Source organism: Pituophis catenifer, unplaced genomic scaffold (genome assembly GCF_029215685.1).
Source record: "Pituophis catenifer annectens isolate HBS135680 unplaced genomic scaffold, rPitCat1.0.hap2 SCAF_6, whole genome shotgun sequence".
Taxonomy (NCBI): Eukaryota; Metazoa; Chordata; class Lepidosauria; order Squamata; family Colubridae; genus Pituophis; species Pituophis catenifer.
In genome coordinates this window covers 100,824,659-100,846,086 of record NW_027256886.1, presented here as the reverse complement: position 1 = coordinate 100,846,086, position 21,428 = coordinate 100,824,659, and the positions used below count along the sequence as shown (strand labels likewise).

Below are 21,428 nucleotides of genomic sequence, written 5' to 3'. Positions count from 1 at the left end.
CATCAAACCTCGGTCTATACACTCTAGAAACTGACTTAATAAAGCAATTGTTTTACAAGTCGAACTTTTCTTCTTAAAACATGCACTCCAACATTTGTGTCTATTACTAAGAATTGTTGAAAATTACCGGAACATGTTTTCAGCTCAGCATCCAGAAAACGATCCGCGAAAGAACAGTACCTGGGGCGTTTGTCTCCCTTGCTCCGAAGGAAGGATTTGAATGCCGACCCCTGGGGCTTTGGTAAGGCGGGGCCGTAGGCAGGAGCTTTTAGAAACATCTGTGTCACAAGCAGAAGTCGGTTTTTCAGCACACACATTTTATTACAGTCAAATTAAGCAATGGTCTCGGTGTACAAACTGAGCGAAAGTGAACATGCTTATGGAGACGAGATCTTCATCTTGGCAGATAAAATGGCCCCTTTCACCAGCCGCTGCTCAAGAACCGGGCCGTGAGAACCAGTGGCCTTGAGTGGGGGGGGTGGGGGGGTGTCCGCTAGGTACTGTAATGACGAAGGGGTCAAGTCTGATTGCACTACTTGGGTGGAGGCTCCATCCTCTGCTCGGCTCAAAGGGACTGCTGTTGCATGGAGCCCCTCATATGCTCCCAGTTGTTGTAGAGCGCATAGAGACCTGTGAGCATGAGTCCCGCAACGCCACCTCTGGCTATTCCACGCAATCCACCTGTGAGGACATGAAGCAACAGTAAATACAGACACGTCAGCAGCCAGCACGGAGCAGCCAAATCAAACCAAACCAAACCTTTATTGCACACCGCGTGTGTACAATGAGATTGAATGAGCCTCCCTTGGTGCAGCCGCCGCCCCCCACCCCTCCCTGACAGAGACTACCTCTCAATAACCCAAACTCAAACAAAGGAAAGAAAATCCCTACACCTACACAAGTAATAACTAGCACACATTCCCATATACATATATGTATATAACATGACAGTACCCTGGCACGAACATGTTGCAGGCACTGGCCCTGCAAGTCTACCCTATTGCGTTCACAAGTCTTGACGGCCGACGGATGAAAGCTATTCTTCAGCCTCTTCGTTCAGCTGGCTGGGCTTCTCTACCTCCGGCCCAATGGTAGGAGAGTAAAGAAGCGCTGACCAGGGTGTGAATCGTCCCTGAGGATTTTCCGCTCTGCTGAGGCAGCGGGTCCTGGCGATTTCGTCCAGTGAGGTCAGAGGGCAGCCCATTATTTTTTTGTGCTGTGCTCATCACCCTCTGTAATGCCTTTCTGTCCACGGCAGTCACAAAGCATGTCCCACAATATGCGAGGACGCTTTCTATCGCAGACTGATAAAAGGAAGTCATCAGTCCTTGTTCCACCTGATTTTTCCGCAAGACCCTAAGGAAGTGGAGTCTCTGTTGAGCCCTCCTGACCACCTGGAGCATGTTATTTTTCCAGGTGAGATCTTGGCTAAGGTGGACCTTCTTCCCCCAAGCAAGGCACGCAGGCCCATCTGCAAAGTCCGTGCAAGAAGGCTCAGGGACGGGCAAACTCACGTATTGATATGCAAAGGGTGGGGTGGGGTACTACCTTTCCAGCATGTAGAGGACAAGCTACTGCCTCTTGTAACACCTGCCCTTTCCTCACCCTGAGGAAGAGGGAGAGAATCAGGGTTGGTCTTTTGAACTCTCTTCTTAAATCTCTCTCTTCCGAATCAGCTGAGAGCCTTGTCGCCATGATCTGGCTCCACCAAAGGAAAAAAAAAACTCTTAACATTTACAGTGCTGATTTTGAAAATCCAATTCCAGTACTTAAGCTCTATTAGCAAAACTCTAGTTGGCCTATGGGAAGGGTGGACGTGAACTCGGGAGCCTGTTCCTTGGTTAGTGGCTTTCCATCTGCATATTAATTATGCCCCATTAGAATACTGACACTGATCTTTAATCATCTCAATTATAACTGAATAGCGTCACAAACCTACAAAAAATGGTGGTGGGTATTCCTGCACATACGACACTATTGTTGTAATCAAGATGCTGCCCAGAGTCCTTTGCTACGAGATGGGCGGCAAATAAATTCAACAACAACAACAACAACAACAACAACAAAGTAAAATATGATGCAACCAGAGCAATGCAGTGATATGGTCTATCAAAGTCACACTGAAGCAGGAAGAGGCGGGAAACACATCATCTGTTTTCACATCAAACGTGATTTAAAAATTTGCCCAGTGGGAAAAGTGCTTTCCAGAAAAATGAAGAGCAGCGGAGTTGAAGCGAACAGACTGCCAGCAATCCAGGCTAGAAAAGAGTAGCCCCTCATACAGCATGAAACTTCTTTTCTCGTGTTCCTCAATATCCTGAAAGCTGAGAGGAACAGAGCGCAGATCTGCAGCCTCCCTGCTTGCCCTCAGAAGCCGGGCGTCTTGAGTCTGCCCTGAAACACACGGAAAGGCCAAACTGAGCCTCAGATGGGCGGGGGATTCCCATACTCCACACATGCCTTTCTAACTCTTCTTTTTCCCCTTCTGTCTACTAAGTGATAGGCTTCCACGGTTCTCCTCCACCCCTGCAATCAGCCTTCTGCTTGGGTGAGATAGCAGTCAACTCCCCTGAGCCTCACAAAGGGGCTGTTTGTCATCACTCACGCAAACCTGTAGGACAGCTTTTTTTTTTTTTTTAAAGGGTTTATCCTGACAACAACATCTGGATTTTTCTTCCCAGCTAGTAAGGTCTCTCCGGAACACGGCCCTGCAATTGCAAGTGAAATATGCCACTGCTGTCTCGTACACACAGGTAGCAGTTAAGAAGAAAGGCAAGAACCACGACTGGATGACAACTGTCTGGGGTCGGTTGTCTCCGTGAAAATGCGCACCTCCCGACTGGCACAAGCGTAAGTAGGTTATCTCGCTGCAGCTGCTACTCAGATCAGAAGATTTGAAAACCGAAGAGTGGGGGAGGGGGGCATCTCCAAAGACTTGTGGACTTCAACTCCCAGAATTCCCCAGCCACTCATGCTGCAGAGTCTGTCTGTCTGTCTGTCTCCTGCAGGACCGGCAGTCTATCTGCGTGTGTGGTGAATATTAAGTTTCCTATCTCTTGGGAAGAGCAAGGGCCCACCACAGATAAGTGGATTGACAAGCCACGCCTAATTATGCAGACGTTATAAAGAAGTGAAGATATAAAGTGACCTCTGACTCAACTGATGAATTGCGCAGAAGCTGTTCGCTTTCCTTTCTGTGGGCCTCCAGCAACGGAGAAGCTGCGTGGCTCCATTTACACAGGAGAAACCCTGTGCAATCTGAACAGGTTCTCTCTCCAAAGGAAAAGTGTGCAATGGGCAGTCCAACTGATTGGGGGCTGGCATTATGCTTCCCCCTGTAAAAGAAATCGGGAGAGGCAGGGAGACTGTGCTGCACTGGCCAGGGTGTCATCCTTGGGACCCAGACTCCAGGGTCAAACTTCTTCAGGAGCCATGGTGGGTACATACAGTCTTGTGATATTCCTTTGGCCAGGATTCAGAGTGCAAGCCTGTTGGGGCCCAAGGTATCCAAATGCTCAGATTCTGAAACGCCGGGACACAATCTGATCCCAAAGCCTGCCATAAACTAGGTCAGTGTGATAAGCATGTTGCAAAAGATGCTTCAAGAGCAACGAATAAAAAACATACAACACAACTCCATTAAATAAAGTGCTCGCATGTCCTAAGAGGTATCTGTATGGTACTCATTCCCAGGGTAACTACTGCCTAGGATTTTACAAACTCAATTATTGTACAGGCATTTCCCTCAGGCAATTTTAAGCTCCCACCGTTGCCAACTAAAACAAGAAGCAATGTGAATACAGAACACCTTTGAATTGACCCACTCGTTGGGGAAAGGGGGAATCCGTTATCCCAGACTGTCTGTTAAATGTAGAAGTATACCACGCTCTAGGTCCGTGATGGCGAACCTCACACAGAGCCATATTAGTGGGCACGCCAGCTCAGCTCTGGGGTGCATGCGCATGCCGGCCAGCTGATTTTCGGGCCTTCTGGGCCCACTAGAAGTAGGGAAACAGGCTGTTCCTGCCTCTGGAGGGCCTGGGGGTAGGTGGGGAAGGCCTTTTTTTCTTTCTTACCTGGCTCCAGATCCTTTCTATGCATCTGGGAAGGGCGAAAACAGCCTTTCCCACTCCCTTGGAGGCCCTACGGAGGCTGAAAGGGCCCATTTCCCAACTCCCGGTGGGACAGGAAGTGACTTTTTTCCTTTCCCCAGACTCCAGAGACTTCTAGAGAGGCTCCTAGAGAGGTTCTGGAGGCTGGGGACAGCAAAAAATGTCACTTCCTGTCCCACCAAGAGTTGGGAAATGGGCCCTTTCAGCCTCCGTAGGGCCTCCAAGGGAGTGGGAAAGGCTGTTTTCGCCCTTCCCAGATGCATAGAAAGAATCTGGAACCAGGTAAGAAAGAAAAACGGGCCTACCAGGCTATCATGTGCCAGGAGCAGGGGTGGGTGGGGTTGCATGCGTGACCCTCCCCTGCCCCCCCCTCTCCTGGCACGCGATGGCAAAAAGGTTAGCCATCACTGCTCTAGGTTGTTTGCACTATGACCCTATTACAAAAATTTAAGCATTCTGCATTGTCTTATGCTAGTCCATACGTGGTCTCTCTACTGCCTCTTGTTTCAAGGAGCGTCCCTTAAATGAAGTGCCGTTAAGCTGAACAGGGCACTGTATCAATACCATAAACACAGAATTTAAAATGACCGTACATTTGCTAAAACTTGTAACTTCTAGAAAACATTAGAAACTCAAAGTATCTTAATAGACGTTAGTGCCTTCCCTTTAAAAATCAAAGGCACATACCCTGCACCGGAGAAACGTGTGTGTGTTTGCTTCCAAACCCGTGCTGACCGGGTCTGTTTTGCTCAGCGTACTTGCAAGAAAGCCCAGTGTGACCGCAAAGGCCACGTCGACCGTCTCCAAAACAGAGACAGGGACTGGCAGACCCTAAGACGGTCCTTTTATCTCCCAGTAGTGTAACACTGTCAAAGACATGGAAGTGACCCAGACAGCTGACTACCACTGGAAAGGAGCCCCCCCCCGGCCCCCTCCAAAGAAGAGAAAAAAAAAATCTTCTTTGGGATATGAAGCAAGTCATGGAAAAATGTTCTGCCTTGTGTTAAAGAGCCCTCAAAGCAGAGTAAATCCATAATGCAAGTCTTGAAGATAAAACAAGGCTTTACCGGACTTTACTGGTCAAGTAATCCTTGACTTACAACAGTTCATTTAGTGACTGTTCAAAGTTACCTTTTTCATATTTATGACCGCTGTGGGACCTCCATGGTCATGTGATCAAAATGCAGACGCTTGGAAACTGACTCATATTTATGACGGTTGCAGAGTCCCGGAGTCACGTGATCCCCTTTTGTGACCGTCTGACAAGCAAAGTCAATTGGGAGGCCATATTCATTTAACAACCGTGTTACTAACTTAACCACTGCAGTGTTTCACTTAACCACCGTGGCAAGAAAAGTTGTAAAGTGGGGCAAAACTCACTTAACACAAGTCTCAGGTAGCAACATAACTTTTGGGCTGAAGTGTGGTCATACGTTGAGGACTACCTGTATATTATCCTGGTATTTAATGTTTATGACACTTTGTTTTGAACAACGTATTAAATGACAATTTGCAGACATAATGCCAATATTTTATCTAACGAACATTGTTAGTACAAGAAATGGTGGCTGGTATTGAGTGTCACTCTGAGGACAAGTAAAGCAAAGCTGCCTTTTAAGATTTAATGTTCACTTTATCTTTAAGCAAATAGAACAAATAGCTTTATTGCATCCAATAACGTCTGACCAAGGCCGAGTCGAAGGAAGAGAGGGCTATTAAAGCTGGACTAGGGAGAAGTTCAGACAAATAGAAAGGCCCAATGTCTTTTTCCCTACAGCCTTCAGAGCAGCCACGTGGCTTCTGTCCTGCTCTCGCTTCCCGGGAGGGGCTTGCTGGGAAACCTTCGCCTGGCAGTCAGCAGGGCCAAAGGGGTGGTGGAGTTTAGCCACCTGTCAGGTATAATGACAAAGACTCCCTGGTCGATAGCCGGAGGAAAAATTAAGAACGGTGCCTTCTTCTCTAGCTATTAACACCATTCAACTAATGGTCGTTCAGAGTTACAAGGGCACTGAGAAAAGTGACTTGTTTGCCTTTGTAGCATCCCCAGGATCACGTGATCAAACTTCAGACGCTCGAAAACAGACACAGTCTTACGACCATTGCAGCGTCCCAGTGTGGTGGTGGTCATGTGATCCCCTTTTGCGACCTTCTGACGAGCAAAGTCCATGCGGAAGCTGGATTCACTTAACAACCGTGTGACTAACCAAACAACTGTAGCACTTCACTTAAGAATTGTGGCAAGGAAGGTTGTAACTTGGGGCAAAACTCAGTTAACCACTGCCTCGCTTAGCAACAGAACCATGGGGCTCAATTGTGGCCGTTGAGCCGAGGACTGCCTGCAGTCTGAAACCTGGCAGGAGCCAGAGTGGCTTTGCTGCCACCACCACCCCCTTACCTGTGCTCTTATACAGCATCCCCGTCATGGTGCCAGCTGCAACCGTGTTGAGGTCGTCTTCGGCCCCCCGTGTTTTCTCCACAATGACGCCAAAGGCACTGTAGAGCAGCGCTGGAAGGAAACCAGAAGGTCCGTCAGGGGAGTCCCACTTTGTTTCCCCCCCTTCCTCCTCAGGCTGGGCTTGGGGGGAACCAAGGGACATTCCTAACCTGGGCGTAACCCACGTTCCCTGCCTGCCTTCCTCACGGGCCTTGTGGCTGCAGGCTGACCAGTGGAGGCTGCGAAATTGAAAGAGCTGCCCTCTCCTCCAGGATTTCAGCTCAACGGAGGCCCCCGCTGGAGCTGCAGGAAGGGATGCTGTCTTTTGTATACAGAGAGTCCTTGACTTACAGCAGTTCATTTAGGGACCGTCGGAAGTTCACGACAGCACAGAAAAAGGGAGTGCTTTTCACCATTGTGGCATCCCTGTGGTCGAGCGATCGACGCTCGGCCATCGACTCATATTTACGACCGTTGCAATGTCCCTGGGATCCCCTTTGGAGACCTTCTGGCAAGCAAAGTCCACGGGGAAGCCGGATTCATTACATAACCGCTCTATTCGCTTAAATGCCGGGATTGTCACTGAACAATTGTCATTTAACTGGTGACAATTGTTCATCCGTTAAATGAACAAAACTCATTTAACAAATGTTCCACTTAGCAACAGAAATCTGGGGCTGAACTGTGGCCGTGAGTCGAGGACTGCCTGTATTTGATCAGCCACCCTGTTCATCACCACCACCACCAGCAAAACGTAAGAAGAACTCGGTGGTTTCCAACCTTCTCTTGAAGCTCCTCCTGAACCCCCCGTCACAAAAGGGAGCCACAGGCACACCTTTCTTCAGCACGGAGGGCCATGCAGGTTTCTTTTTTCTTTTTGAAACGGAGATTAGATTCAAAAAGGATCTTTTTTTTTTTAAAACTAGCTCCACCCTCCGAAAGCAACAACGGTGCCCAAGCATGGCAAAGGCTTCGGAATGCCCATCGCTCACTTGGAAGCAGCTGTTGTTTACCTTGCTCTCTTTTTAATAGCGGTAGTTGATTCAATTTGGCCAGAAGAGCACTCAGGTTATGCTTGGCCCTCCTGCTGGTGGTGGTGGTGGTGATGTTATGGTGGAGGCCCCTCATCCCACCAGATCAGACCCATGGCAGACCGGATCAGTGGGTGCTGCCATCTACTGCTATGATGGTGCATTATTTGGAAGGGAGCATTGCAGGCTGACTCTGCCGACTGCCGGCAACTCGATCCTGACCAGCTCAAGGTTGACTTGGCCTTCCGTCCTTTCCAGGTCAGTAAAATGAAGACCTGGATTGTCAGTGGAAAGATGCTGGCTGTGTAAAACCGCATAAGAGAGGGCTGTAAAGAACTGTGAAGCGGTATATAAGTCTAAGCGCTGTTGCTAGTGCTACTGTCAAGCAAACCCCTCCTCCTGCAATTCATTTTAGACTCAAAGACCCTGTACACACACGTACACAAACCCAGATCTAATGATGGAAGAGTTGTCTCTTTTTAGCTTTCACAGTCGTGAAACAAAACATCTATCAGGCTAATGAGATGGCAAGGCTGATCTGGGCATGCGCAGCTGCCGGAACCGAGTCCAAAAAAGACATTTTCTCACCTTCCCCTCTCTCTCCAGTAACCTATCAGCCTGCTGAATCTATGTTATTTGCACAAAAGCAGGTCAGGGTAAAAGATCAGGAACACAGAGGAACGTTACCCAAGATAAACCAACACAGCTGTGAAGCGTCTGTTAATGTATCACCGGTCTGATTGGAATTTTGAACCCCATCATCTTTGAGCCAAAGTCTTAGGGCCTGTTTTCCAGGGTGGCAATCTAGATCTGCTCCGTAGGCAGCGTGTAGGGTGAAGTGGGCCTCTGAATCTTCAGTGAGCAGCATAATAATCAACAGCTTTAATCCATGAATTTGGAGTGAAAGCACTCTTCCGGTAGTCCTCTACTTACAGCCATTTGTTTAGTGACCGTTCAGTTGCCACAGGACAGAAAAATAGGGACTTAGGATGGTTGCAGCACCCCACGGTCCTGTGGTCAAAATCTAGCCACTTGGCAACTGGCCATGTATTTACAATGGCTGCAGCATCCGTGAGGCCACGTGATCTTCCCATTTGGGATCTTCCCAGCTGACTTCCCACAAAAGCAAAGTCAATGGGGAAAGCCAGATTCGTTTAACAATTGCGTGATCCACTTAATAATCGTGGAAGAAAAGGCCGTAAAATGGGCTGTGACCCATTTAACACTGCCCTGCTTAGCAATGGAAATTCTGATCCCGATTGCAGTCATAAATCAAGGACTATCTTTATGCCAGTCAGTCGGTCGGTAAGAGCTCCTGGATCTGTCATACAGTTCCAGCTGGATCTTAAAATTTCCTTCTCTTTTAGCATCCTAGAATGTACTTTTTATTTTTGAAAAACAGAGTTTTGTAGATTTAGTTTGTGAAACAAGCCTACTTACCTAGAGATCCAAGAGTGTTTGCCCATAATGCTCCTTGCCGTGTCACCATATTTAAAATCCTTCAAGAAAGTAACAAGAGGGAAGTTTAGTAAGACACCCAAATAATAGGTCAGTCAATTTAACATTGCCTGCCAACACCCTGTCTTATATAACTTGTTTTACATTAGGCAATGATAATTAAAGGATGAGGCAACCCTTTCCACGAAAAGGAACTGTGTGTTACACAAATATTTTCATGTAATTTTACTACGTAATATCTGGATTAGCAATGGAGTAAAAGTGATTTCCTGCCAACATGTTTATCTAACTTTAAGACGGTATTGTCAAGTAAATCTGGCACTTTTATGTAAATCCAATTCGGCACTACCCAATCGATCTGTGGCCAAAAAAAAATGTTAAAACCACTTGCATAATTAGCATTTACTGCAGCACAATCAATACAAACAGCAATTATTTCAACAATAAACAGTTTAAACTAAGTAGCGAATGAACTGATCTGTGAGATCCTGAAGAATCACGACTCGTATCTAACAAGACAAATGATCGTGTACATGAAAAACAAGGTAGGTTCCTAGCAGATCCTCATTTAAGGATCTCTTTAGCGTCTAATTTTTCAACTCTGGAGGAAAGCACTAGGCATCAACATGTTACTAAAACTCTTCTCCCTAAGCATGCTGGTTAAATGTATTTAGCAGTCCACCTTGAGAGGCTGAATCCCGTTTCCTGATAAGGAAATCCATAACAGAGTCTCCTGGGAATGAAAGTCAAGGCAACTGGATCATCGTTTGATTCAGCTGGAGAGTAAGCAAAAGGTAATACAACTACTTTGCAGTGAGTCCCCAACGGAGATTTTCTCTCTAGGTTTCCACCATTGTAGGACTTGGCCGGTAGAAGACTTTCTTCCCAAGCTACTTTATAGAACAGAAAAGTGGTCTCAACCATTTTATTGCCAGGTGCTTCTTCTGACACCTGGTCATTAGCGAGTGAGCACATGCCAAGCCAATGACAGGCAGCACAGATTGCACCATCTATCACTCTTCCTGACCGATCGGGGTGCCTTCAGGAAAAGCACGTGGCCATCCCAAGCACCTCTTTTGGGGGGAAATTCAATATGCGCACTGTGGCTCGTCTGTGGAGGGCAGATCAGGACCAAGGAGGAATCCCAGCATGCAGCAAGGCGAAGTTGGGTTTGGTGACCTGTTTAGGCAGAGCTGGTCTGAAAGTGGACGAGTAACTCTGGGCTCAGAGGTGGGTGGCTTCCTCGTCAGTTTCAGGAAGCAGCCGGTATGATCCTCCGAAGGACGGACGACCGGTTAATATGGCTTGCCTTTGCTGCCTGATGAAGCTAGGTGGTTGTAGTTTGGCTGGGCTGGTTTTACTGTGACATTCATTTTCCAGACTTTTATTTATGTGTTGCTGACATCTTCTGGTTCCATGGCTGCATTCTGACTGTGAATCAGTCATAAAATTATAAACTGCAGGGCACTGTATCAATACCATAAACATAGGAGCCTGGTGGTGCAGTGGACTAAACTACTGTTAAAGTAATATTTAGCTGCCAGCTGCCTGCAATTACTGCGAGTTCAATTCTCACCAGGCTCAAGGTTGACTCAGCCTTCCATCCTTCCGAGGTAGATAAAATGAGGACCAGGTTTGTGGGGGCAATAAGCTGACTTTAGCTACTTTATAAGCTACTTTATAAAATAGAACACCGCTTGGGGGGGCCAAAAGCCCTACTAAGCAGGCATATACAAAAGTATGAAGGCTATTGCTTAAAAGCAGGGTGGATAAAAATCAATGATTTTTTTAAAAAAATAAAAAAAAATCAATTTTTTTTATTTAAATCGGATTTTTTTTGATTCAAATCATTTTTGATTTGATCAGTCTCTGGAGAAGGGCGGCATATAAATCAAACTAATAAATAATAAAATAGAATTTAAAATACACAATGACTGTACATTTGCTAAAATTTGTAACTTCTAGAAAACATTAGAAACTCAAAGTATCTTAATAGACGTTAGTGCCTTCCCTTTAAAAATCAAAGGCACATACCCTGCACTGGAGAAACGTGTGTGTGTTTGCTTCCAAACCCGTGCTGACCGGGTCTGTTTTGCTCAGCGTACTTGCAAGGAAGCCCAGTGTGACCGCAAAGGCCACGTCGACCGTCTCCAGAATAGAGACAGGGACTGGCAGACCCTAAGACGGTCCTTTTATCTCCCAGTAGTGTAACACTGTCAAAGACATGGAAGTGACCCAGACAGCTGACTACCACTGGAAAGGAGCCCCCCCCCCCGCCCCCTCCAAAGAAAGAAAAAAAAAATCTTCTTTGGGATATGAAGCAACTCTTCCACTCGTGGAAAAATGTTCTGCCTTGTGTTAAAGAGCCTTCAAAGCAGGTGAGTTTGGGGACTCGCTTTCTCTAAACTCTTGGATTTAGAGACCTTTCTATAATACAGGTCTGAGAAAGCATGAGGAAAACTAATTGAATTTATACCTTTCTCTGTCCTGAAAGTACGTTCTGGTACATGGACAAGAAGGAGATGAATATTTGCAGCAACTGCGGTGCTTTGGATCCGGCTTGTTATTTCAGTTTCACATGCTACCAATGTCACTCGTCATTCTAGCTTACTTGCACATACAGAAAAAGCCAGTTTGTTGAAAGCTAAAATCAGTATTGCAAATAGGCAAAGTTAACTGTCTGCTGCCCTTTCAGTTCATCTCCCCTTGCAGTGGAACAGTTAGAAGCCCAAAAAGAAAGCAAGAAGAAGCCAGGAAGTAACAAATAACTTTTTAGTTTATTTTTGTGTCCTGATCAAGCTTCTAACTAATCCTCACCAGGGGAAGAACAACAGATAATAGTAGTTTACTGTCAAAGGCATGAGTAAGATTGATCAACTTTTTTAACCAACGAGAGCTTGTTTTCTACCTTCACGCTCATACCGCTCACTATAGGTCAGAATTCAAACAAAACCCATTATGGCTTTATGTGAAACAAATAGGAGGAAAGCCCAGGTATCCATCATTTCTAGGCTGGGAAAAACGAACTTGCAAAGAAATATGTTCTGAAATTTCAATATGCCCTGGGGGAAATAAAAATTTATACACAAAAGAGACCCCTGGATGTATGAATATTTTACCAAGCCAGGGCATCTATACAGGAGCCTGCTGGTGGAAATGGCTTCTTCTTGGCTTAAGGCAGGATTTCACAAACTTTAGGATGCTGTGAGAAGCCCCCCCCCCCCGCCCCCCAAACGATGGTGATGAAAATAGTGAACATTCAGGGTTGTGTTTTTGTTTTGTTTTTTACTAGCAGAGCCCCACACTGGTGAGTTTGGTGCTACTCTCTCTTTCCTGGCTCTACGGGACACCCCTGCCCAAATCAGTGCTTCCCCTCCTCAATGGGTCTGCATCGTGAATTTGTTTTTTCAGAAGGTCATTTGAAGGGGAGCTACTCTTTACCTCTGTTTCTCCATCCAGCATTGTTGGAGACCCCACACCCACCTGTGTGTCTGTCGCTCCCCTCTGGGAGGAGGTTTCAAAGTAATTCTAGGCAGGACTACCAGATTCTGTAACAGCTTTGTTCCCTGTGCCATCCGTCTGGTAAACTCATGGGATTCGTTTCTCTCGCCATGTACATGTATACATCCGAACTAGACTGTGTTGTTTCTCTGTGTCATATAATATATGTGGGTATATGTATAATTTTGTATTTATTTATTTATTTTATCATATTTATGTAGTGTATTTTGAAGGTGGAGAGCTGTATGCAATAAAGTTTCATTTTAATATATGCCAGTTAGTGTACATTCAAAGTGGCAATCAAGTCTATCCTTTTGTCCCCCAGAAATCTGCAACCCTCCATGATTGTTCTCCTGTCCCAGCCATGCTTGGGGAATAAAGCAAGGCTTAGGGGGAAAAAAAAAAAAACCCCACACCTCCACAACCCTACCTTTACTACGGTCTTCCTCACAAAGGCTAATTGAAGTTTGGCGCCATCTGCTGGTTCAAATAACCACTTTTAAGTCTAAAATGACCTCCAGAAGCATCTAGTTATTAGTCACATATTTTTTTTTACTCACCCAAACAGAAAATGCAAAAATATGCCCTCTCTAGCCTATTTAAATGCAACTGCCGTTCCAAAATAAACTAAGAACAACAGTACAATTACATGGCACCATTTTGACTAGAGTCTTTCAACAAAGGTTCATTAAAAATGAAGTTATTTCCCGGGTTGTATAAGTCATCCCTTTGAGCCCTTTTTTTCTAATTTATGATGAGGTTTTTTTTTAGGTCCATCAAATAATAAATTCATCCCAAATTTAAAACGCGTTAGCAGAAAAGGGACAGACTGTTTAGGGTATCCTTCATATTTGATTCCCCTGCATCTTTTACATACAGCTCCAATAACCTTCGTTTGCCTCAACCTCCTGGACCTCCCTGACACCACCAGCCAACCGGAGCAGAGAGTGAGCAAACGTGGGACACCCACCCTGGTCGCCCATCAAGAATAGCTTTGAATCCTCAAAACAGAGAACGAAGTAAACGGCCCCTAATGAAATCAAATACTTACTGTACATTCCTGGGTTTGGACCAAGCCATGTTTTGTGTCTCCTTCAAACCTAGTCTCAAGCCATTTAATGCCCCAAAAGCAGCTCCTGTTCAGATAAATCAGAACAGAACAATGTGTAAAAAGGATTATTAATCTCATGCTTGTAGTTAAAACCAATGAATTGTTCTCCAACATCACTGTGACAGTGATGCTTTTATTAGTCACATTCAGTGTGGATAAAAAGCAAGGATTTTTTTAAAAAAATAATAAAAAAATCGGATTTCTTAAAATTTTAAATGGATTTTTTTTTAATCAAATTTATTTTCATAAAATGCTTTTGGAGTAAAAATCTATCTAAAGATAGTTTTCTATTCAAGATACATTAATAATTTAGTTTATTGAGCATGAAATGGAGCTTAATTATGTAGCATGAGGCTGTGTATTCTGCAATATTGGGACTGTCGGTGAGTTAACCACAGGTCAGAGGATGAGCTGCTGCGGGACAGAGATAACAACTGCTCTTTAAAAATTATGATTTAAAGAGCAGATTTAAATCAAGCCTTTTTTACTAGTGATTTAAATCGTGGTTTAAATCGACTTGATTTAAATCAAATCCACCCTGGTCACATTATGAGCGTAGATAGCTTTATTGATTAGCCCAGAGGCCAGTGATGGCGAACCTTTTTTTCCTCAGGTGCCGAAAGCACGTGCCCACACCCACAATTCAATGCCCCCCCCTAACCCTAACAGGCCTCCCTGAAGCCTCCAGAGGCTTTCTTGGAGCCTGGGGAGGGTGAAAATGGCCTCCCCCCACCCCCAGAGGCCGGAAACAGCCTGTTTTCAGACTTCCGGTGGGCCTGGAAGGCCCATTTCTCGCTCTACCCAGGCTCCAGAGGCTTTCTCCCAGAGCCTCCACACAAGGCCTGTACTTACCTGGCATCCAAAATGGGCTGCGTGGAAACTCCTGGGAGGGGAGGCGTGGGCGGGGCCAGCAGAAAATCAGCCGGCCGGAGCGTGCATGCGCACTGGAGCTGAGCTAGGGCAATAGCTCGCATGCCCGCAGATATGGCTCCACATGCCACAGGTTTGCCATCACGGCTATAGGCCATATCAAAGCACAAGGTTCAAACACATTTATGAATAAAAATGAATATTATAATTTACAGTGACTCCCTAATAAATAATAAAGTATGCTTCATGAATGTATAGTAAAATAAATAACCTCTCCAAGCAATCTTCAACAGTCTTTAAATTGCTTACAAAACTGCTAAAGTCAAATAGATAAAATATAACTTTTATTTAAAAAATTGAGTTGCATGCAGTATACGGTAGAGATTTTTAAAGGGTTCATTCAGTCTCACAAACTGGCGTTGCATCCTTTGATACACACCAAATATAGCAACTCTTTATCTGCCCAAAGGGAACTTTGAAGAATTGACTGATTACTTCTCTCTCTTTATTCTACCAAATAGAAACATCCATCCAACATCGTGATATCAATAAAAAATGGTGACCCACCGGTAATACAACATCCGCCAATTGTAAAGAACGCCAGTTCAAATCTTCCTCTGGTTTTATTAGCTCCAGTAGGTAAAATGAATTCATCTGTATCCTGAAACAAAAACGATCCTTTTCAGCAATATCCGCATATGAATTCCTTAGTTTCATGAAATGAAGCACATGATATTCTTTTACTCTTAAACTGTTAATTGTCCATCAACCCCCTAAATAAAATAGAAGGGAAAAGAGTCTACCCATTTTCCTTTTGAATATTCGAACAGTTTTTACTAAGCCCTACAAAAGCGAACAATTGTATTTCTATAGTACAAATAAATGTTATTTTCATTTATCCAGCATTCAGTGAGAAGCTGTAATACGTTCTTAATCCATTATTAGTTACTATTGACATGGCTGATGTAATAAGCTGTACTACACTGTTGCATAATACCCCCCCCCCCCCCGCTTCAGAAATTAAAGCCAACCTATAGCTGTGCAATTTGTATATGCTTTCAGACTAGTGCTGACCAGGAGATTGTCTGCTCAACACACTCTCAGAAAAGCACAATACTGCTAACGCTGGTGTCAGTTACCTCCAGAACGGAGAAAATGACAGACAGCTAAACACACAGTATCTTTCTCTCCCAGCAGTGTAACACTGTCAAAGACACAGTTCTGACACTGACAGCTGACCACCGCTGGAATTTAGGAACAAAATATATTCAGCTCTGAGATTAGGGCCAGGTCTACAGATGGGAAGTACTGGAAAAACCCACAGGAAAAAAAAAAAGAACCTTTCACTGAGGTTTGTTTCTCTCTAAAAAATAAAAATGGATTGTGAAAGTGTCTCTAATATTTTCTTTTTAAATGATATAAAGCAAGGGAAAAAATCTGATACTTTTTCAAATTCAAAAAATGGACCCAGCTATGAAACTTTCCATTTGGCAGTTGGTAGAAAAGGAATTTGTATTACATCCAAATAGAGTGGAAATAAATTTGTGCCATAAGAACTTAGGTTACACAGGCCCTTGTGTGATGTATTTAAAATCTAAGGTAGTATTATTCATGACAGAGTAATCCATTTGTTTCTTGCTTGACCTTCCCAAATATGTTGTGGGAGAAATGTGTTTTCACCCGAAGTCAGCCAGATGTTTTCAGGAAGTCCTCCAATCAGAGGATAAAGAAAACAGTTCCTGATCGCAAACAACTGGGTTCGCCAGGCTGCCAAGTCTTCATGAACAATGTTTTGAGTTACCTATTTTAATCTTATTCAAAACCACCATACAGTGGGCCTTGACTTACAACAGTTCATTTAGTGACTGTTCAAAGTTACAGCGGCACTGAAAAAGGAAAACTCGTAAATTGGGGCAAACTCACTTAACAAATATTTCATTTAGCAACAAAAATTTTGGGCTCGATTATGGTTGCAACTTGAGGACTACCTCTATTATACATCAAATAATTTATATAATCACACAAACCCCAATGCATTTTTGAAAGTTGATTTCTTTACTATTGATTTTTGTATTTTTTTTCTTTTTTCTGTTATTCTTTAACAATAAAAATACAATAAAAAATTTAAAAGAAAAAAAAAAGAAAATTGATTCACAAACAAGTACACATCGAGCAATCACGGATGTCTCACCTGTATAAGATATCTGGGGTCAACATTTAAATATGGGGACAAGGGATTCATTCCAGTCACTGCAAGAAAAAAAACGGTTTCAAGTTGGAAAGCATGCCAAGCTAGCATAAAAAACAGTTCAAAGAAAGAGGGCTACAGGTAATGCTAGACTTAGAACCATTCATTTAGTGACTGTTTGATGTTATAGCAGCACTAAAAAAAGTGACTTACAATCGCACTTACAGCTCTCACAACATCCCAAGGGTCGCATGATCAAAAATTGGGTGCTAGGGGGACTTCCAGTTGATATCGCAGCGATTTCAGATACAGTGAACGGGGCTCCGCGTTCACTGTGCGGATTTCTCTCCGTTTGTGGGCTCCGAGAGGAGCCAAAGCCGCCTTGTAGGGGCAATGAAGCGAAGAGGGGTACCATGTGAGGTCGAGGAGAGTCGCAGCTCTCCTGTCTGACCCAGGGTTTTTTTTCCCTCTCAGGTCACGGCAAGAAGAAGAGGCAGCCTAAAGATGGCTGCCACAAAGCTGGGACAACCAATAAACAACTAAGACTGGTGCTAGAGCGAAGTAGTTGAACAGTGACTGGAACTGGGGGAGAGGAGTTCCTTTTGCTTTAAATTTAACCCCAAGGAACAATTTAGAACTATTTGCTCAGAATTACTTGTTAAAGCGGCATCTGAGCATTCTGAGAAAGTACCAGACTGGAAGTGAAAGGAGGAGAGAAAAATAATAAATTTTGAAACACAGAAAATTAGACTCTTAAACTGAGAAGATGTGGTAATGGGAAGGCATTTTAAAATGCTGGAATCATTTACTTACAAAACTTATTCTGCTTTTATAATTATTTTACAACTAATGTTTGACTAGTGGCAATACTGAAACATAAATTGAGAGTGCCACCTGTTGACAAAAGGAAAAACTACAAGTCTGGGAATATCTATATGAAGGACTGTGAAAGTATCTATTGGATTATCTTTATCTACCTTATGACTACTGGAGACTCAAATATGAAAATAAGGAAGTTATTTAATTAAAGGGACCCCTGAATGTTATACTAGAAGATTGAACCTGTAAAGGGGACATAAAGAGGCTTTTAATAACCTCTGGGATTATCTAAATCGAACTGACTGTTTACCTATGGGATATAAAGAACTGGGACTACTGCACTCCTTGAAGGGTAACTTAAGGACTGAATAAATAGTTCTTGGACTGCTGGACAAAAGCTGATTCCTTTAAAACAAAATAAGATGCTTTATAAGGAAGAAATGAATGGAATTACAAAGGAGATGGCGTTACTTTTTCAAAACACAAAAGACATCATGGAAAAAGGATTTAAGTAGATTACGTAAAAAATAGAAAATACTATACAAGGGATGATGAGTAAAGACCAAGACGCCCAGGAAAGGGAGGAGTCAGCAGAAGAAATGAAGGAAGAAGACGACAAAGAGGGGATAACAACAAAAATAACAGTGATTGATGAATTAAACCAGGGGGAAAATGTATTAAGAAAGTTGGAAGATATGTTTGAAAGGGAGATAGGGGCCTGGGCAGAAATTTTGGAAAGGGAGGAGTCAGCAGAAGAAATGAAGAAGACAAAGAGGAGATAGCAATGAAAATAAGAGTGATTGATGAATTAAACCAGGGGGAAAATGCATTACGAGAGTTGGAAGATACGTTTGAAAGGGAGATAGGGGCCTGGGCAGAAATTTTGGAAACTAGGCAGTGGAAGAGGGCAGAGGTGGGAGAAATACCTAGACTGAATAGCTAAGAAGCAGAGGCAAACAGAGATAAAGATTCAAGAGAGGAATTTGGGAGGCAAATCAAAAAAAGCATAGCAATTAAAGTATTGAAGAGGGCAAGAGACAATGGATAGATAATTTTTCTTTTTTGTTGTTGTTTTGATTTGCTTTTCCTTTTCTCTCTCCTTTTCTTTTTTTAGCTAGGTGACATGACTAGAAGTTAGGTAAGACAGAAAGAAAATGTTTTTTAGTAAAGGGTGACATGATTGAAAGTTAGAATAAGTGACAGAAATGAGAAGGAAAAATAGTAGTGTATACACTTTTATTAAAGAGAAAACATGGAATAATTGAATGACAGATTGCAGTTTAACATGTATCATTATTAGAAATATATAAGTTGACTGAAGGTAATAACTATGATTAATTTTACTAGTTTTATTCATACTAGAATGTATGACACACTGTTCATGTATTGATTTGATATGTAAAAATTAAAATCTTTTTTAAAAAATTGGGTGCTTGGCAATTGGCATGTATTTACAATGGTTGCCACATCCCGGGGTCATGCAATCACCACCTGCAGTGATCCCAGCCAGCTTCCAATAAGCAGAGTGAACAGAAGTCATATTCATTTAATGACCACATAATTCAGTGAAGTGTGGCAAGAAAGGTTGTAAAATTAGATGCAATTCACTTAACAATGACCCTACTTGGCCGTGGAAATTCTGGTCCCAACTGTGGTCGTACGTTGAGGACTATCTGTACTTTCTCATAAGTAGACTGAGTTTCTAATTGTGCTTCAGTTTAAATCAGTTCTGAGGGGCAGGAAGGACCAGATCAGATTCAAAAGGATCTGCAAACAGGTTTCCTTTAATAAGAATATATAAATATCAATGATCAGCTGTCAGTTAAAAATACGTTTGAACTTATAGGCATATATGTGTGTTCTTGATATTGAGGTTCTTTTTCTGGGCAGTTTCAGGTTTCTATCCTAATTATGTCCTTCCTAATATCTAGAATTTGAAAAAAAAAAAAATAGTCATCAGCTAGCCGTGTCCCTGAATCTCTGCTTCCCAGCCTTCAATTTTTCATAACAATTTAGATGAAGCCTAACATCAGGGACACATATTACGGTACCTGCAGCCAAGGCCGGACAACATGTCCTAGGTCACCTACAAACTATACCAAGCAATTCAATCAACTTTCAACGTATGAAACTTCACTCCCCAGGATTAAATTAAAGTTTCAGAGAAAGTAACAACTGCCACATTTATAGTTTACTATAGTTTATAATTGATCCATGGTGGTTAGAGTGCAGTACTGCAGGCCACTGCTGCTGCCTGCCTGCCATTTGGCAGTTCAAATCTCACCAGGCTTAAGGTTGACTCAGCCTTCCATCCTTCCGAGGTGGGTAAAATGAGGACCCAGATTGTTGGGGGCAAGAGGCTGATTCTATAAACTGCTTAGAGAGGGCTGTAAAGCATTGTGAAGTGGTATTTAAGTCTAAGTGCTATTGCTAGATGACTGTGCAGTGATGCTATTAGCTTTGCTATGAAAGTCTAAAGCTGGACCTATAATATTCCACAAGAACATGGGCACCAAGCAAGTTACTCCACACCATATGTACTCCGGATGGGTTCAAACATTTATCATCCCAATAAATCAACAAATGATGGCTGAGGATTTTGGGACTCGTAGCATGATCCAGCTCCTGAAGAAAAGGAGGCTGAGATGCCTGGATTCAGGAGATAAGCAAGGCTTGGATGAGAGATCCCGAAGGGCTACAGAGTTGAAGAAAAAGAACTGGAAAAAAATCATGAAATATCGCGACCTGGCCATTGAAACTACACGGCTATGGATGAAACATGTGACGGTGAGGGGCACTTGGTACCATGTCCAAGAATTTTATAAGATAAATCAGCAAATTGCAGCTTCCTGCAATAACACCAGCGGGACTGCAAAAAACTGCGCTACTCGGAAGGTACTTGGTTGATCCGTAGGGCGCTGGCAGCAACCCCTATCAACCATTAGCCCCCCGTCAATGGTATTTGTGATGCGTTTCTGGATGTTCAGTTGAGTTTCATGTTTAATGAAGATAATAAGAGCAGCAGCCCAACTCCAGGGACGAATCCCTTTTCACCCTGGGTGCCGAGAGGAGCCCTGAAACCCTTCCCCTCCCCCCTCCACACACACACACCGCTCCCAGGATGACGTGTTTTGGGGAACACTGAAGAGAGGCAGAATATTCCATTTCCGCCAAAGGAGGGGAACCTCAGCCAAGGCAGAGCGCAGCCCCAACAGCCCCACCCAGCAGAGGCGCCAAGTCCCGGGAGCTCCTGGGCTCATGGAGGAGGGAGGCCGGGCCAGCCTGCGCAGCTCCAGGGCGATGGGGCGAAGGAAGGGCAGGACACGATGCCGCGGGATTAAACCGGGGGGAGCTCCTTCCGTGGCACCGCCGCCCCGACCCCCGCAGACCAGAAGCGCCGGGCCCTCTCCGCCCTCAGCCGCCCCACGTGCTGCGGTTGGCTGCGCTCAGCCAGAGACGGAGGCCTCCCTTCGCCCGCCCGCCCCCCGCTCAGCCTCCCTTTGACTTCTTTCCCGCTGTCCCCCCCGCCCCAAACCCCCACCTCAGCCGCGGGCGGGGCGGGGCGGAGGGGGAAGCGGCCGGGCCCACTTACGAGGGACGCCGGCCAGGTCGGCGTGCGAATAGCTCGGCCCCGCCACTCCTCCTCCGGCGCCGAAGAGGCCGGCGAATCCGGAGCTCTTCGAGTTCCCGGCGCCTCCCTCCATGCTGGCGGCGGAGGGCCTCAGGCCGCCTTTCCCTCCTGCTCCTTCTCCTCAGGGCCTCGTTGCGCTCGGCACCGCCCCTTCCGGTCCTGGAACCGGAAGCTCCCCTTCACCACGCGGACGACCTCTAAGCGCGAGAAGCGTGGAGCGCCCGGCGCGACGAGCGCCAACAACGTCATCCCCTCGCGACGCCATCCGCGCCT

The 21,428-nt window shown here is 44.6% G+C and overlaps 1 protein-coding gene and 1 non-coding gene across 2 annotated transcripts; both read right to left on the bottom strand.

Moving 5' to 3' along the window:
• Positions 1–296: 296 nt before the first annotated feature.
• LOC139318641 (mitochondrial import inner membrane translocase subunit Tim23) lies at positions 297–21,324 on the bottom strand. Its single transcript, XM_070946192.1, has 7 exons — positions 21,117–21,324; positions 16,709–16,767; positions 15,085–15,178; positions 13,588–13,672; positions 9,018–9,076; positions 6,508–6,618; positions 297–681 (listed from the first exon to the last, which is right to left on the bottom strand). Exons 1-7 carry the CDS (start codon positions 21,226–21,228, stop codon positions 566–568), a joined length of 636 nt encoding a protein of 211 aa, XP_070802293.1. The 5' UTR covers positions 21,229–21,324; the 3' UTR covers positions 297–565.
• On the bottom strand, positions 15,565–15,766 carry LOC139318897 (small nucleolar RNA SNORA74). The gene has a single exon (XR_011600548.1). It is a non-coding gene; the product is annotated as a small nucleolar RNA SNORA74 (small nucleolar RNA).
• Positions 21,325–21,428: the final 104 nt, after the last annotated feature.